The 13,415-nt window shown below is 37.4% G+C and overlaps 1 protein-coding gene across 3 annotated transcripts in view; it reads right to left on the reverse strand.

Moving 5' to 3' along the window:
- The window catches only part of LOC112994467 (dymeclin), a 218,362-nt gene that overhangs the window by 171,989 nt on the left and 32,958 nt on the right, over window positions 1-13,415 (reverse strand). For all 3 annotated transcript variants that reach the window (XM_026118835.2, XM_064500291.1, XM_064500292.1), the window contains exons 6-7: window positions 11,225-11,297; window positions 648-773 (exon numbers count right to left, since the gene is read on the reverse strand). In XM_026118835.2, coding sequence (XP_025974620.2) covers window positions 648-773; window positions 11,225-11,297 — 199 coding nt within the window. The remainder of the gene's footprint in view (window positions 1-647; window positions 774-11,224; window positions 11,298-13,415) is intronic.

The following is a 13,415-nucleotide window of genomic DNA, read 5'->3' on the forward strand; positions in this document are numbered from 1 at the left end:
TCCGACTTCACTTCAGTGATTCTGACAGGTGGACACAAAATCTGTTGGATTTAAACATAAGGCTAAAATATTTCTAAAACAGAAGAGAATTTTATAGGAACACTTGGTTCCCATCTCCGGTGACGATCTCTAATCTTCTTTAACCCATGCCCTTTGAACTCCTCTTGTGACCCTAAATTCCCACCCGCATCTCTCCATCCCTCTCCACCCAGAGACCAGGTGCTGACTCCTCCCAGCTTAGACCTACACATACTACAGCACTGTTTCTCCCAAGTGGTCCCCAGTCTAGTTCTCCAGATTGTAATATTACAGGAAAAGGCCCACAGCTCAATCAAAAAAACATCCTGAAAAGTGAAAGCTGTTTTAAGTAGTGAATGAAATTGCCCTCAAAAAAAAAAAAAAACAAAAAAGCCTGCTTCCAAAATAGTTTTAATGAAATCAGGGCTTTGAGGTTTAAACTTGAAACCTTCCAACAACCTTTAGTGATGCATTTTGCATTTGTTTCGGTGCTTTGTTTTCTTTTGAACAAAATAAATTGTAAATCAAAATGCATTTCACTGTCTGTTGTTTTTCAAGTACAAAGAGCCTAAGCAAGCCATCAGAAGGATTTGTTTTGCCATTAGCTGCAGCCCCAGAACACGACATACCATCGACCATGCATCAGGTATCTATGAATGATGCTCTCTCGCAGAATTTCCTTGTGAAATAATTGGCAGGAAAGGAAGACAATAAGCGTTGTCACAGCCTCCAAGGAAATGCTGTACGTTATGTCTCTGCAGGAAAAGGGGAATATTTACAAAGGTTAATCTACCACTTTTGTTTACAAACTGACTTCTATCATAGGAGCATGCGGCAGGTTCACATGTGGTTATACACTGTTTAGCACAGTGAGTCTCAACCGGGAACACGGAAATAACAAGTTCAAAAAACTCTACTTGTTCAAAAACAGAATCACTTCATATGGACAATGGATTATTTTTCTTAGATGCAAGCATTTTTGTGACATGCCAAAGGACAAGACAATGTAACAACATTGAGGTATTACCCAGAACACTGCAATTTCAATTTTCAGACTATATTTCATTCTAATAATAATAAAAATCCCAGAGTATTAACAGGACAGTTCTCTGTCCGGTTAAACACAATTGTCACAAAACCATCATTCCAGGTCAGAGAAAGGTCCGGCTAGCCAAACATTGCTTCACCTGGCAGTAAAAATGGATCTCTAAGAAAGGGATAACATACAAATACTACCTTAAGCATAAGAAATGCTTAGGATATCAAGATACTGCACATACAGTTGTTCAACTGTTAAATAGTATTTGCAAGGCAATGGTGAAGTATAAAATTTCAGGATATTACTGATTTCTATGCCAATTCCAAAGAATGTATTTTAGTGATTAGACACTGACTGCACGTAGTTTAGCAAAGCTCATCAAGTTGGACAGGTTAATTAGGAAAAGCTGTGCAGCAAACAGGATGGGAGACAGATCTGCTATTTTGGACATCTTGTAGTTTCTGTTGCTAACTCTGCCTGAAGTGGTCTTACTACATATCGAATTTTTAAAAAGAGGAGAAATAAAAATGGTATTTGCCTTCTTCATTAGTAGAAAAAGTTAAAAATTGCACACAAACTTCTAAAACACAATGGTTCACTTAAATGTGAACCAGAATTATTTTTACTTTCAACCAATACAGACTTTGTTTTCCTCCTCCAAATGGAAGGAGATGTCTCATGAAGTGCACCCATAACATCCTCTAATCCACCGCAAAGATTTTTATTAAGCATTTCTAAAGTTTCTTCTGCTGTTGCTACCTATTTTCACAGAACACTTCATGAATAATATTATGCTATGTACAACAGGTGTGAAGGGTCAATTATCAAGCTATTTTGACATTTTCCTGGGAGCTTACAGAAATTCAAAGATCTCTATATATTTCCCAAATTCAAAGATTTTATAGTATCTGTATTTTAAAAAAATCCAGCAACACGTGTTTAAGCAGTCATGTCAAATGTATTTCCTGTGTTACAATGCCACCTTCCAACAACTATATTCTTAACAGTTAAAGCAAGTGTAAACACAAAACCGAGGCACTTTTTCAAACAATGACGACTTAAAAACTGTAGTGCAATATCTCTTGAAAAAAAACATACACATAATGGAAAAAACTAGCTGGAATAAAACTGCTGTGCTTAGTCTCAGGATTAGAACTGGTATAGTCCTTACAAAAAAGACAGGCTTTTTCTTTAGAAGAAATCAGTTCAATTTTTACCACACAATTATTTTCATACTCTCCAGTGTGCTACTAAGAATACTGTAAAAAAAACCTGCATGACTGTGAAACACGGAGAACAGTTTCATGCATTATAACATATAGATAGGTTAATTAAAACACTTCCATAGTAGCTCGAGGCCAGAGTTTCTGGGGAAAGAGAGTGTTAGTCATTTGCTCTAAGTCAACAGCAAACTGGAATCACAATTTCCTGGATCGCAGTCCTGTGCACGAGTCCACTGAGCCACACCACCTCTGATACAAAAATGTTTTTGGAAGAGAAGGTTATGCAAACTCACTGGTTTTATTCTCTCTCACTCTCACAATTTAAGTATTTGAATCCATAACATTTTAAGTTATATGTCAGGAAAAACACTTACTGCTTAAACAACATTCTTCCTTAAAATCATGAAGAGCACTTTAATTAGCTTTAGTTTTTGTGAGTTACCTGACTTTTTGCCCACTCCTCGGAAAGCTAGCCAGTGTAAATGTTGATAATTAGATCAGGCCAGAGGTTACGCTGTGATCCGGTTCCACTGCAAATTCATCTGAGCCAGGAACCAGACGGAGCTAGGAATGGTTCCCAGCTCCTCACTGAACTGCGATGCATTGCCATCGACTACCTGTGTCAACCCCAATCAAAGCACGGAAGAGCTACAGAGTGATTATTAGATGTTTAGCCACCAGGAAAATTTGTAAAAAAAAAATTTTTGTATGAAAATAAAATGAAAAGCTTGGAAGAACTATTTTTAGTTATGAAAAAAATTCAGAAGCTTATCATTACAAAGGCGGGGAGTACAAGATGAATGACTCCCTACCCCTAAGTTTAAGCTGGTCTGATGAATGAAAGGCTGGCTTCGTGACATGCCGCAACATCTGAAACACCTGGGTCACTTTGCTGGGAGGAAACAAATTTCAAAGTCTAGTATACTGTTTCTCCATCTCAGTCATTCATTGAGTTACTTTTCTGACAAACCACACAAGTGGAAATGCAAATCTAAGGGGACATTGCAATATTCTTTTCCGGTTTTATAAGATTCAGTGTAAAGAAATAAGCAATGAGGTTACTGTAACTTTCAAAACAAATCTGCTTTCAGCACCCTTATAAAACTTTGAAGGAAAAAAAGAAAAAAGTTAAATTCATGTAATTCCAATTAGTGAGTTATGCTCTTTTTCTTTCTATTCAAAATCCAATTAAATAACATTTAATTGCAGATCCATTCCACTCAAACTGTAGAAGTGGTTGTTCAGATTAAACCAGCTCTCACATAAACACAATTAAGAGTCCTAATATCTGGGGTAACCCCTAAGATAGAGTCATCTTTAATCTAGCAGCACAAGGATAATCTTCAGAGCAAAATCATTTTCTTTGCTAAGGGTCAAATGTACAGTTTTCTGAAACTCAAGCATTTCTAAAGGGTCACAAGAACTACCAGGAACCTCTTTTAACTTCAAAGAAAAAGCTGTTTATTTATATTGAGAGACTATAGAAAAAGGGTTTCTTTTTTTTTTTAATGCTATCGTTCATATAGAATGACTTTACATGGAATTTATGCTGATGTCTGACTTCCTCTTAAAATTGTTTGCTTACAGATAAGGAGGAAACTAGAAATAATGAACTCATGTATCAATTACATGTCAGAATTCTTTATCTATCTATTTCAGAAAACCAGAAGAAGGGTATGATGGTTTGAGCTTCTGTACAGGGTTTTTTTTTTTTTTTCCCTCCTTCCCAGATACCTTACCAAAAAAAAAAAAATCCCAGATAATGCTCATGACAGTTCCATGTCTCAAGTAAATACGCTTCATAGGGCAATGTACCCTACTACACACAGCTCTCCTTTTTTCTGGATTATCTAGTTTGGAGATGTCAATACTTATTCTGGTTTAATTTTTTTCTTCTTTTTCTCTCCTTTTTCTCTCTCTCTTTCCATTAGAGAATATATTCCTAGATCGAGTAGACAAGTTAACAGATGTTCTTTTGCTCCTCTTTTAGGAAGGATCTCTTTCATGAGGGCACAGTCAGTCACGCGCCCAACTCTAGAAGTCACGGCAATCATTTCTCTCCTGCTTTTGTGTTATTTCTTTATTCAAAGACAGCGTGTTAAAAGCAGCTATTCTCCTTGGTTTCACATTTCACATCAAGTAAGGTATAGCAAGTTCCTGCTCCTTTAACCAGACTGAACAGGTCCAGTTCCTTGCATAGGACACCAAACTTAAAACTGCCTTCTGACAACAAGTGTTCCTTTAGAGCCTATCTGTGTATATATAGCCTGTTTCATCTATCTTCAAAGAAGGGGTCATTTTTTTGTTCCGAGTTTGTGTCAGTTATGGAGCTCCAAAATACAAGACTTCTAGATGCTAGTGTAATATAAGTATAATTTAACCAGACCATCATCTTCCTACATTCAAAACTAAGAAGTGGATGTGGATGACCTTCTACCAGCATGATCTACCAAGAACTTCAACCATCTACCTAAGCATCATCACCCTGTGGCTGCTGGCCTCTGCAAGCCTAGGCAACACTCAGAACTGCTTTCTGTGCTCATCCACATCATCCAGCTTTGCTCCCTGCCTGGCAGAGAGGACTGTGAAGAAGAAAACAAGATTAAGCACAGAGACAACATATAGGAAAATCCCAAGTAGGAACTTCAATTACTCCTCAAGTCACATGCTTTTGTTAACACCTTTATCACTCAGTGAATAAATGATTTCACACACACAAAGAGCAAACAGGCTGAACAGTCAGAAACAAAACTCTGAATTTCAACTCACACCATCACGCAGACCACGAGACCAAACCCCCTCCCTGTTTAAATATTTTCCTGAACTTTCACCCAGCCAGAGCTGTCTACTCTAAGTATTAAAAGGTTAAAAGGCAACTCATTTTCTAATTTCGGAGAGTTGCCAAAAGGGCTGATTCATACAAAAAGCTTCAAATCATACAGGAACCAGGTTTCATTTCCCTGCTTCCTGAGGGCCCACCAGAAAGGTGAAAGAGGAGTCACCGCAGAGAATAGGAGCAGGTTTGAGAGTTGAAAAGCAAGTAGAATATCTGGTTATCAGTCTCAGGATACAAGTACAACAACTCAAAGTGAACGTAATCTTTCCTCTTGGAATCATTCCTAATTTTACACCCACTGGTGGCAAATGCGCACTGTGGAGGCCAATAACACACTACACTCATTACAGCTGGCTCCAAACATTTGGGAGATGTCCCAAAGAGGCACTCAAGCAATACCAACTGAGAGCAGAGGACTCCTCTAACCTCTCCTGTTACATCCTCCCACTGCTGGGCTTTCTTGACTGGGAGACAGAACAAAAGATTGAGAAAACAACCTAACAAAGCTGGAAATATTCTGAAGTGACCAAGTGATTAAAACAATTGTGGAATTCAAGACCTTTTATTCCTAGATCTATTTCTAAACCATCCCAGGCCACATGGCTAAATACATTTTCAGCTCACTGGAACTCAGTTTTTCCCTCTACAGATTGAAAATATTACAAAGTATTTAGGATTTTTAATTGTTGCATGGAGCTATGTTCTTCTACACTTATCTTTGATATCAGCAAATCTTGTAAATAGTATCCACTAAACCTAAGACCTTACCCTTAGAACAAGGGATGACACGAAAACAGTCCAAATACTTACCGTGAAAATGGGCAGCTCAAATTGCTAGGCCTGTGTAGTTCTCGACTCTACGGGCAAAGGCAGCAGCAGAAGGATGACCCATGTGCTGAAAAAGCTACTGCAAAATCAGTGCAGAGAACTGGACAGTGCCCGATCCATATAAATCATGTCAGGTCTTCTAGTAGTGTGGCCTACCTGAAAAGGAGACTTGCTCCAGCACGGGTGGAGGAAGGTCTCCTAGTAACACCACTTCTTCATCTCGCTCACTCAAATATGAGCCACTGACTTCAAGACAGAATCAACTCAAAGTAGTGGCACTCAGTGGCAACAACCAACTGTTCTGATCTAATATATGTTTAGGCAATGGAGAAAACAGGCTAATGCCTATTAGTCTGGTATCTATCACTGATTTTAAACAGTCTGCAAACTCCTGAGACATCAAGAGATCTACTCGACTTCAGTGCCTATGTATCTTGGCTGCCCAAATCATAGACTGCACCCAAATACTTGCAAGCAAGTGTTTCTCAAAATGCATCCAATACCTGTTGTGATAAAAGGGCTGAAAACTATGACAGAGAAAGTACATTATTAGGAGCATGATTATACAGCATGAGGAATGATCCAACAGTCCAGAGCTTTGGTATTAAGACTCTGAGATTACAAAGATTGTTAAAAGATTAATACGAGATTGTTACAAGTGGAATATAAGTTAGAGCTAGCCTGCTGAGAAGGCAGGTCATAGAGAAACACTAATCTGAAATAAAAACAAAATTAGAATAAAATTAGAACAGAAAAAGAATATGCAACACAGCTAAAGGTTCTCCAGCTTAGGATTTTTAGAAACTTAGGAGGCCACTCATATGCCTTCACAAAATAGAAAAGGATAAATGACTGATAAAGAAAAATCGTCAAAATAAACAAAAACTAAAAAAAGGCTTGAAACGCATTGATCTACTTATCAAAAAAATAGCTCAATTTAAAGGCATTTCAGTTCAGCCAAGCTGTTGAGTGAGCAGATGGTCATGCAACACAGCACTCTTCATGGCTACGCAAGACAGCACCCATGCAGACAGAAATACTCATTATTCACTCCAAAGGCAAAAGCGTATGTACCAGGCCTTGATCTGCAAACACTGACGACAAGAGAGAAAAGCCCTCAAAGAAATACATCTTGTTCTGTAACACTACAAGGTGCATCAGCAAATAAAACCCCTTCACACATATCAGATCCCTCCTACAAGGAGCACAGTAGTCTCCTCCTACGTTTATCACCAGTTATTCATAAACCTTGATGATCTTCAGTGGGAAGCAGTATAAACCTCCATCAGTTTGGCTATTTCAGCTAGCTTCAAAATCAGCTCAAATAGATGGAAGTTTCTCTTTGATGATGAGACAGCATTGCCAAAGAGTGCTGAAGTCAAATAGTTGTTCAAATATCAGAACTACTACAATCCTAAGCTCCCTGAATTGCTGTTTTTCAAAAGTAGTATTCTAAGCTACTGTTTTAAAAGTAATAACAAAAAAACACAATATGAAATATTCTCCCCAAAATAGGGGAGAAATTAGCAAGGAAAAAGCCTGAACAAAAACATTTCTCATTATCTGTACATGGCATTGTTTGCACGCTGCAATGATGCTGCAGAGCTTTATAATCAATTGTATTTCCCTTCTTCCTTCTATACCTGAGTATTAAACTCCCGGAAAACATAGAAATCATCCTTAAATGAGTCAAATATTTTTAACATGAGTCCAATCTTTCACTTTCAAATTTATTTTCAAAGACAGACTGCAGCCTAAAACAATTTTGACTATAGAAAATAACAGAATGTAATGGAAATATCAACTAACTTCTAGTGGCACCACAGGGTGTTACTTAACAATGATGTAACTGGATCACAGTATTTCATTTTTCCTCCATATGCATTTATAGTTTTTAAATGAAGTGAAAATGTACTGATAACAACCAGATGTTCAGTTATGCATACCAGTTCTTAACAAGCTGCTGAAAGAAGCCTTTATAATTTAAAACTTTCGGAGCTCAATCTTGCAACAAAATGTTAGCGATAGTTTCTATGCAAAACAAATATGATTAAATATTGAAGTTGTGTCTTTTTTGCTGAGTATGTAGTTTGGATCATTAATGTGCACTCTTGGGTGCTAACATTAACAAGACCAAAGAAAAAGCAGAGTATCCATAACACACCCAAAGGAGCCATAAATCAAAGATCAACATACCATAACTCAAGTCTTACAAAGGACTGCACAAGTCTGATTCTTAAAAAGCAATAATGTAGTTTAAATAAAAATTCTTAGATGTCAATATGTGAAACTTTTCCCTTTGGCATTTTGTGCAATGCAGAGTCAGCTTTGCAAAAGGGTAATTAATCTAAGGTCTTTTCAGTAAGTCTCAGATACAGGGCCACAAAGCTGTTGAGTCCTGTGGTCCCTACTACCACCTGTCTTAGCTATGCTGAGGGCAACTTCCATAATATGCTTTTGTCTTTCCCAATAAGAACTCTAACTCGGAGAGATAGCTTTTCCCATTCCTGATAGATAAGTCTGAGACACTCTTTCCAGCTATGCATCTCTGTACATCTCTGGAACTTTTCCAAACAAAAATCAACGCATTTCAGTTCCTCACTTATACCTCACAGGAAGAGATACAGAGAGGTGAGTTATGGGCTTGCAATTTGTCTTCTTCCCCATCTCGCACACCTTGGTTATTAGTTTGGAGCTTGACTGCCCAGTTGCATTTTCCAAGTGTTTCTACATGTTATTTTGTAGGCAGACACAAGCTCATTTTGCCAAGACTCTGGGTGAAGCAAGCTCAGAGCTGAGCAGGCTCTACTCATGCTCAGGGAAGACTCGATCCTTCATGAATTTGGTTAGCCCAGGGCCAAGCCCAAGCCCCTGGGCTCGCTTTTGGCCAGTCTGGAACATGGGCCAAGATTAGGCACCTGCCTGAAAAATACCACACACAAGTACCCTAAAACTCTCCTCCCAACAGTACCCCTCACCTTACACATACAACTTCTCACCATTATATTCAAGACTGAACAGTAATGATATCTTTCTATCTTATAATCAAATTTCTCTCTACTCCATAACATAATCTACAGAGCTGCATCCAGCAACACTGTCTACTATTCAGCCCACTTGGACAACCTATTGCTTCCCAAAACTCACATATTAGACTTGAAATTTTCTTGATCTGTTCCAGTTACGGCAAAAAAATTAACTACTCCCTTGATAGAAAGACGGGAAAGAACTGAGCATAAATCTGATCAGAGAGACAGGGAAGCTAAGAGTCATGTCACTACCAAAACAACTCTGATCATTCTCCTAGGGGGGGAATTAGTATTACCTTAAGCAAAACTGCCTCAACTTCATACCATCTTTATAAGAACAAGAGTTAATTTCCCTCCTCCTGTAGTAGATTGTGGTCCTTTCGTCCTCTGACTTAAAATACAGCTACTTTTGATTTACAATACAGCTACTAAGAAGGCAACCTTCAGTAACAAGAGATATCAAACAGAATGAAAACTCTCAGCAGGGCCACTTTTTTGATTGTGTATTAGAACAAGCAAGTTTTTCCCCATACCTTTCCTCTATCCTTTCCTTTCAATGACCTGGTAAAAAAAAATGTTGTTAAGACATTATTACATTGTTAAACACATTACATTGCTAAACAATACAATATTACACACTCTTATAAGTGTTACTACCCTACTTAACCTTGGCCAAATTAACAATGCAGTAGCATACTGTTTCAGAAAAAAGTCAGCCAAGAAAGCTTGTTTGCAAAAATATCTTTCCACATCTAACACTTATGAGAAGAGTGAATGAGTCCAATATAGCTGAACATTAAAGATTATATAGTGGCTACATAACTTTGAGCAAACCATTATTATTACTATATCATATTGTAAAGCAAGTGCTTTCAACAACTATTTCCATTCCCCCCAACCGCATTCACGCAGAATGGAAATGCTGACAGGTTCAACTGTTGAAAAGGGTTAAGAACAATTATGCCTGCAAAATGTTTTCTGCCAGAAAAACACAATAAATGATATTGGATTCTATACAGCCATTGGGACTTACAAGAAGAAAAAACCCAAAAACCACCCACAGGATTTATGAACTTGCCCATATATTTCAGTCCTTTCACCCCTTCATATTTCTTCTAATCTGCTCCAAACAAAACGTGTATCTGTTCCAGGAAGTACTGACAAGCTTCGCAGAATGACACACTAAATCATATTGCTAATTCATTATACAGCGACTACTCAAAACCCTCATGTAATGCTGACAGCACTGTATTTAATGAGAGCTATGTTTCAAAAACTATTGTATCTTTGTCAGCTTTCCAACTAAAAGAGCAATCAGCAGTATGAAAACTAAATCATCAACAGAGATATGTACTATACTATAACAGATAAGCTGTGAAACTCTTTCAAAGCTGTGATGCTTTAATTGCAACAATACGTATTTTAGGTACAGATTACAACACAATATTAAACATAACAGCTACTGCTAACACTATCTTTGGTAAAGTTTATCTTGTAAAGAAATGGTAAAACTAAAAAGGACAGGCGTGAAAGAAACATTTTTTATTCAAAAAAGGAAAAAAAGTAAGTTCTTCTCCCTTTAATACTATGGACTGCAAATAAGAAAAGTGAAGGAAGTTTCATGGCACACATCCCAATGGAATGTGGAATCAACACATCTCAAATAAGACAGATGCATCTAAAAAAAGCAATGTAAACAAATCAATTTTCTGCTGGAGATCTACAGAAATGTTCCACTTAGTCATGTCTCTCTTCTTCAGCTATCAATTCACCGGTATTTCAGAAACGAACACTAAATGAGAACAAGCCACATGACTGCAGCTCAAAAGCCCACACAAGTGCAGAACAGGAACTTTTGTTTGCACCTTGCTGGGTGCCCCAGAGATGAAGCGATGACACCTCTGATGCACCCTTCCCTGTAAAAATAGCACAAGAGTTTCCAACCAAAAGTTGGTAGTAACTTTCTGTGTACTGACAGAGGTACCGAAAACAAACAACAAAGCATCTACAAAACAAAATGGGATAACTCCTGCTCGTGGTTTGAACCGAGTATGAGATGCTGACTGTTATTCATTCCAATAAAATATTCAGGGCTGGTACTGGCAGCAGTTTATCATTATCGGTACTTTACCGTAACACAGAGCATTCAAATTCAAATCTATTTTTAAACATTATGATCCCCATCATTAAGTTCTATGTTTGCTCAAATGCTTGGTTTATTGAATGAGGTTGCAAAAGAAACCCAACTTACAAGAGGGGAATTTCAACAATGAGCTGGATGAGGCAACACAGCAACTCTTCTATGAGGTCTTCACACTCTGTTCCTGAAAAGAAGCACATCAAAGGTTTCCTGAATTTTCTAACACAAAAAAGCATGGATTTAAACACATAGATCCAGACAATCAACACCTATGAATGCACAAACACTAAATTTCATCTGTTTATGAAGAAGGCATTCTTACCAAAACAGAAAACACTTGAGATTATTACTAGAGGGAATGGTGACATTAGGCCTTTTATATATAAATCAAATAACTAACTACAACCAGATAAACTAAGTGGGAGGTTGGTATCACAGGAAATCTGCTAATGTTGAGCACACCAAGCCTTTCTCATACCCACAAGCTTTACTGCTTAACTAAGCTCGCATTAAACGCTGTTATTACTAACAGCTTGGTTGATTGATCACTAGGGACTCCTAACAGGTCCACAGTTCAAGTCTCCTCTTGAAATTCCCTGCACTCCATACATATTGCCCTTCGCCCCTTTTTTTTAGCCCCAGGAAGAAGCAGAGACAAACACAGAAAGCACATCGTTTCATTTATCTAACATATACTGAACAATATTCCAAATTGTGATCTTTCAAATGAATGCAGCCTGCAGTACATTCACGGTAGGCTATTCTTAAGCAGTTCAGTCTTTGCAATGTGTTCTGCACGAGGGCACATTTATCTAGTGAAGAGGTTTCACACGTTTCAATTAATAGAAAAGATTCGCGATTTTCCAAGTATAAGTGTGCAAAAATTGCCCTTAACGCATATACACAATGTGACAAACATGTGACATGATTAGAAAGTTACTTTAAAAAAAGTTAGAAAATTCTAATCAATAAAACCAGTAGTGTTTTACATTAGTATTGCAATTCTCAAAAGCAACAGGAACAGAAGATCTTTTAAGAAAACCATCAAACCATCAGTTGTTGTCACGTAATACTAAAAGAGAGAAAAACTTGATGATCCAAGGGATGTATTTGCTGCTTACAAAACAAAATTATAGAAAGATACATATAACACAAAAAAGTGAAGGATTTTACAGCGCAGACTGGCCTTAAAGCAAGCACATTTTTTCCCTGTGCCTCACCAGACAGGCATCATACCACTGCACCACAACAACTACCCAAATGGCTGTTTATTTTGCATTTTCCGATAAACAGGTCTTGCAATAAATATAACAATTAGAGCCAAGTCATGGCATTGTTATTCTGTTTAACCCAAGTTTGTTCTTAATTCCAGGACTCAATTTTAAGAAGCACACCAGAGGGAATATTCACAGTAAAGCGAAATCATTTCTTTCCACAATCAGCTTATTAAAAACACATTAAAAACTGTCACCTAGTGAACTGCACATTCTAAAGGAAATCAGTTTTTTATCACGGAAACATGGTTTCCTTTATATAGGATCCCCCATGAGTAAACACAGTGTAGGTCCTGTTAGCACAAAACTAGAACTGCTAAGAGTATTTAATCTTAGACTGAAACTATGGTCAATAATGAAGTCCAGATAACATATTGTACATAACTTGAAGGTGAATCTCTTCTAAAATTTTATAAATATAGAAAATGCTTATGGAGTGAGACTTCTTAAGTTTCCAAAAGGTATCGAATGTTTTTCTCTTAATAGCTGAGGAAAGGGGTGGGGGAAACAAGAAAAGAAAATATGAGAATACTGTTTCCACCATGCTATATACACAACTTGTTTGGAGAGAGAACAATGTTATTTGAATATGAAAGAAGGCTTTTCCTTGCACTTTAGGTTAAAAATAAAGCAAGACGATTGGTTAGCACACTGATGCAGAATGGAAGATGTTAGTCTTTCCTGCTCTGTCCTCAAACTGTATTTTTTTTTAAACTTAATTGCTGTAATCAATGTCATTCAGCTAAAATAATTAATGCATCCTTTTCCCCAATGGGGCACAGGCATTCTTGTTTAATTCTGGTCTTGCCAAGACAATGAAGCGGATGCATGCCAAATCTATAACGTGAGAGAGAGCTATAAACACAGAACACTCTGTGTTTTCATAAACAATGCCTTTTTTCAATAGCAGGATAAAGACAATACATACAATACTCATTCACATTAATAGATCACATACTTGGATTAAAGACACATGCAAACCCTTGGGGCAAATAAGTAAAGGGTGAATCTGTTCAGATAAGATTAGA

This window comes from Dromaius novaehollandiae, chromosome W (assembly GCF_036370855.1).
Source record: "Dromaius novaehollandiae isolate bDroNov1 chromosome W, bDroNov1.hap1, whole genome shotgun sequence".
Lineage (NCBI taxonomy): Eukaryota > Metazoa > Chordata > Aves > Casuariiformes > Dromaiidae > Dromaius > Dromaius novaehollandiae.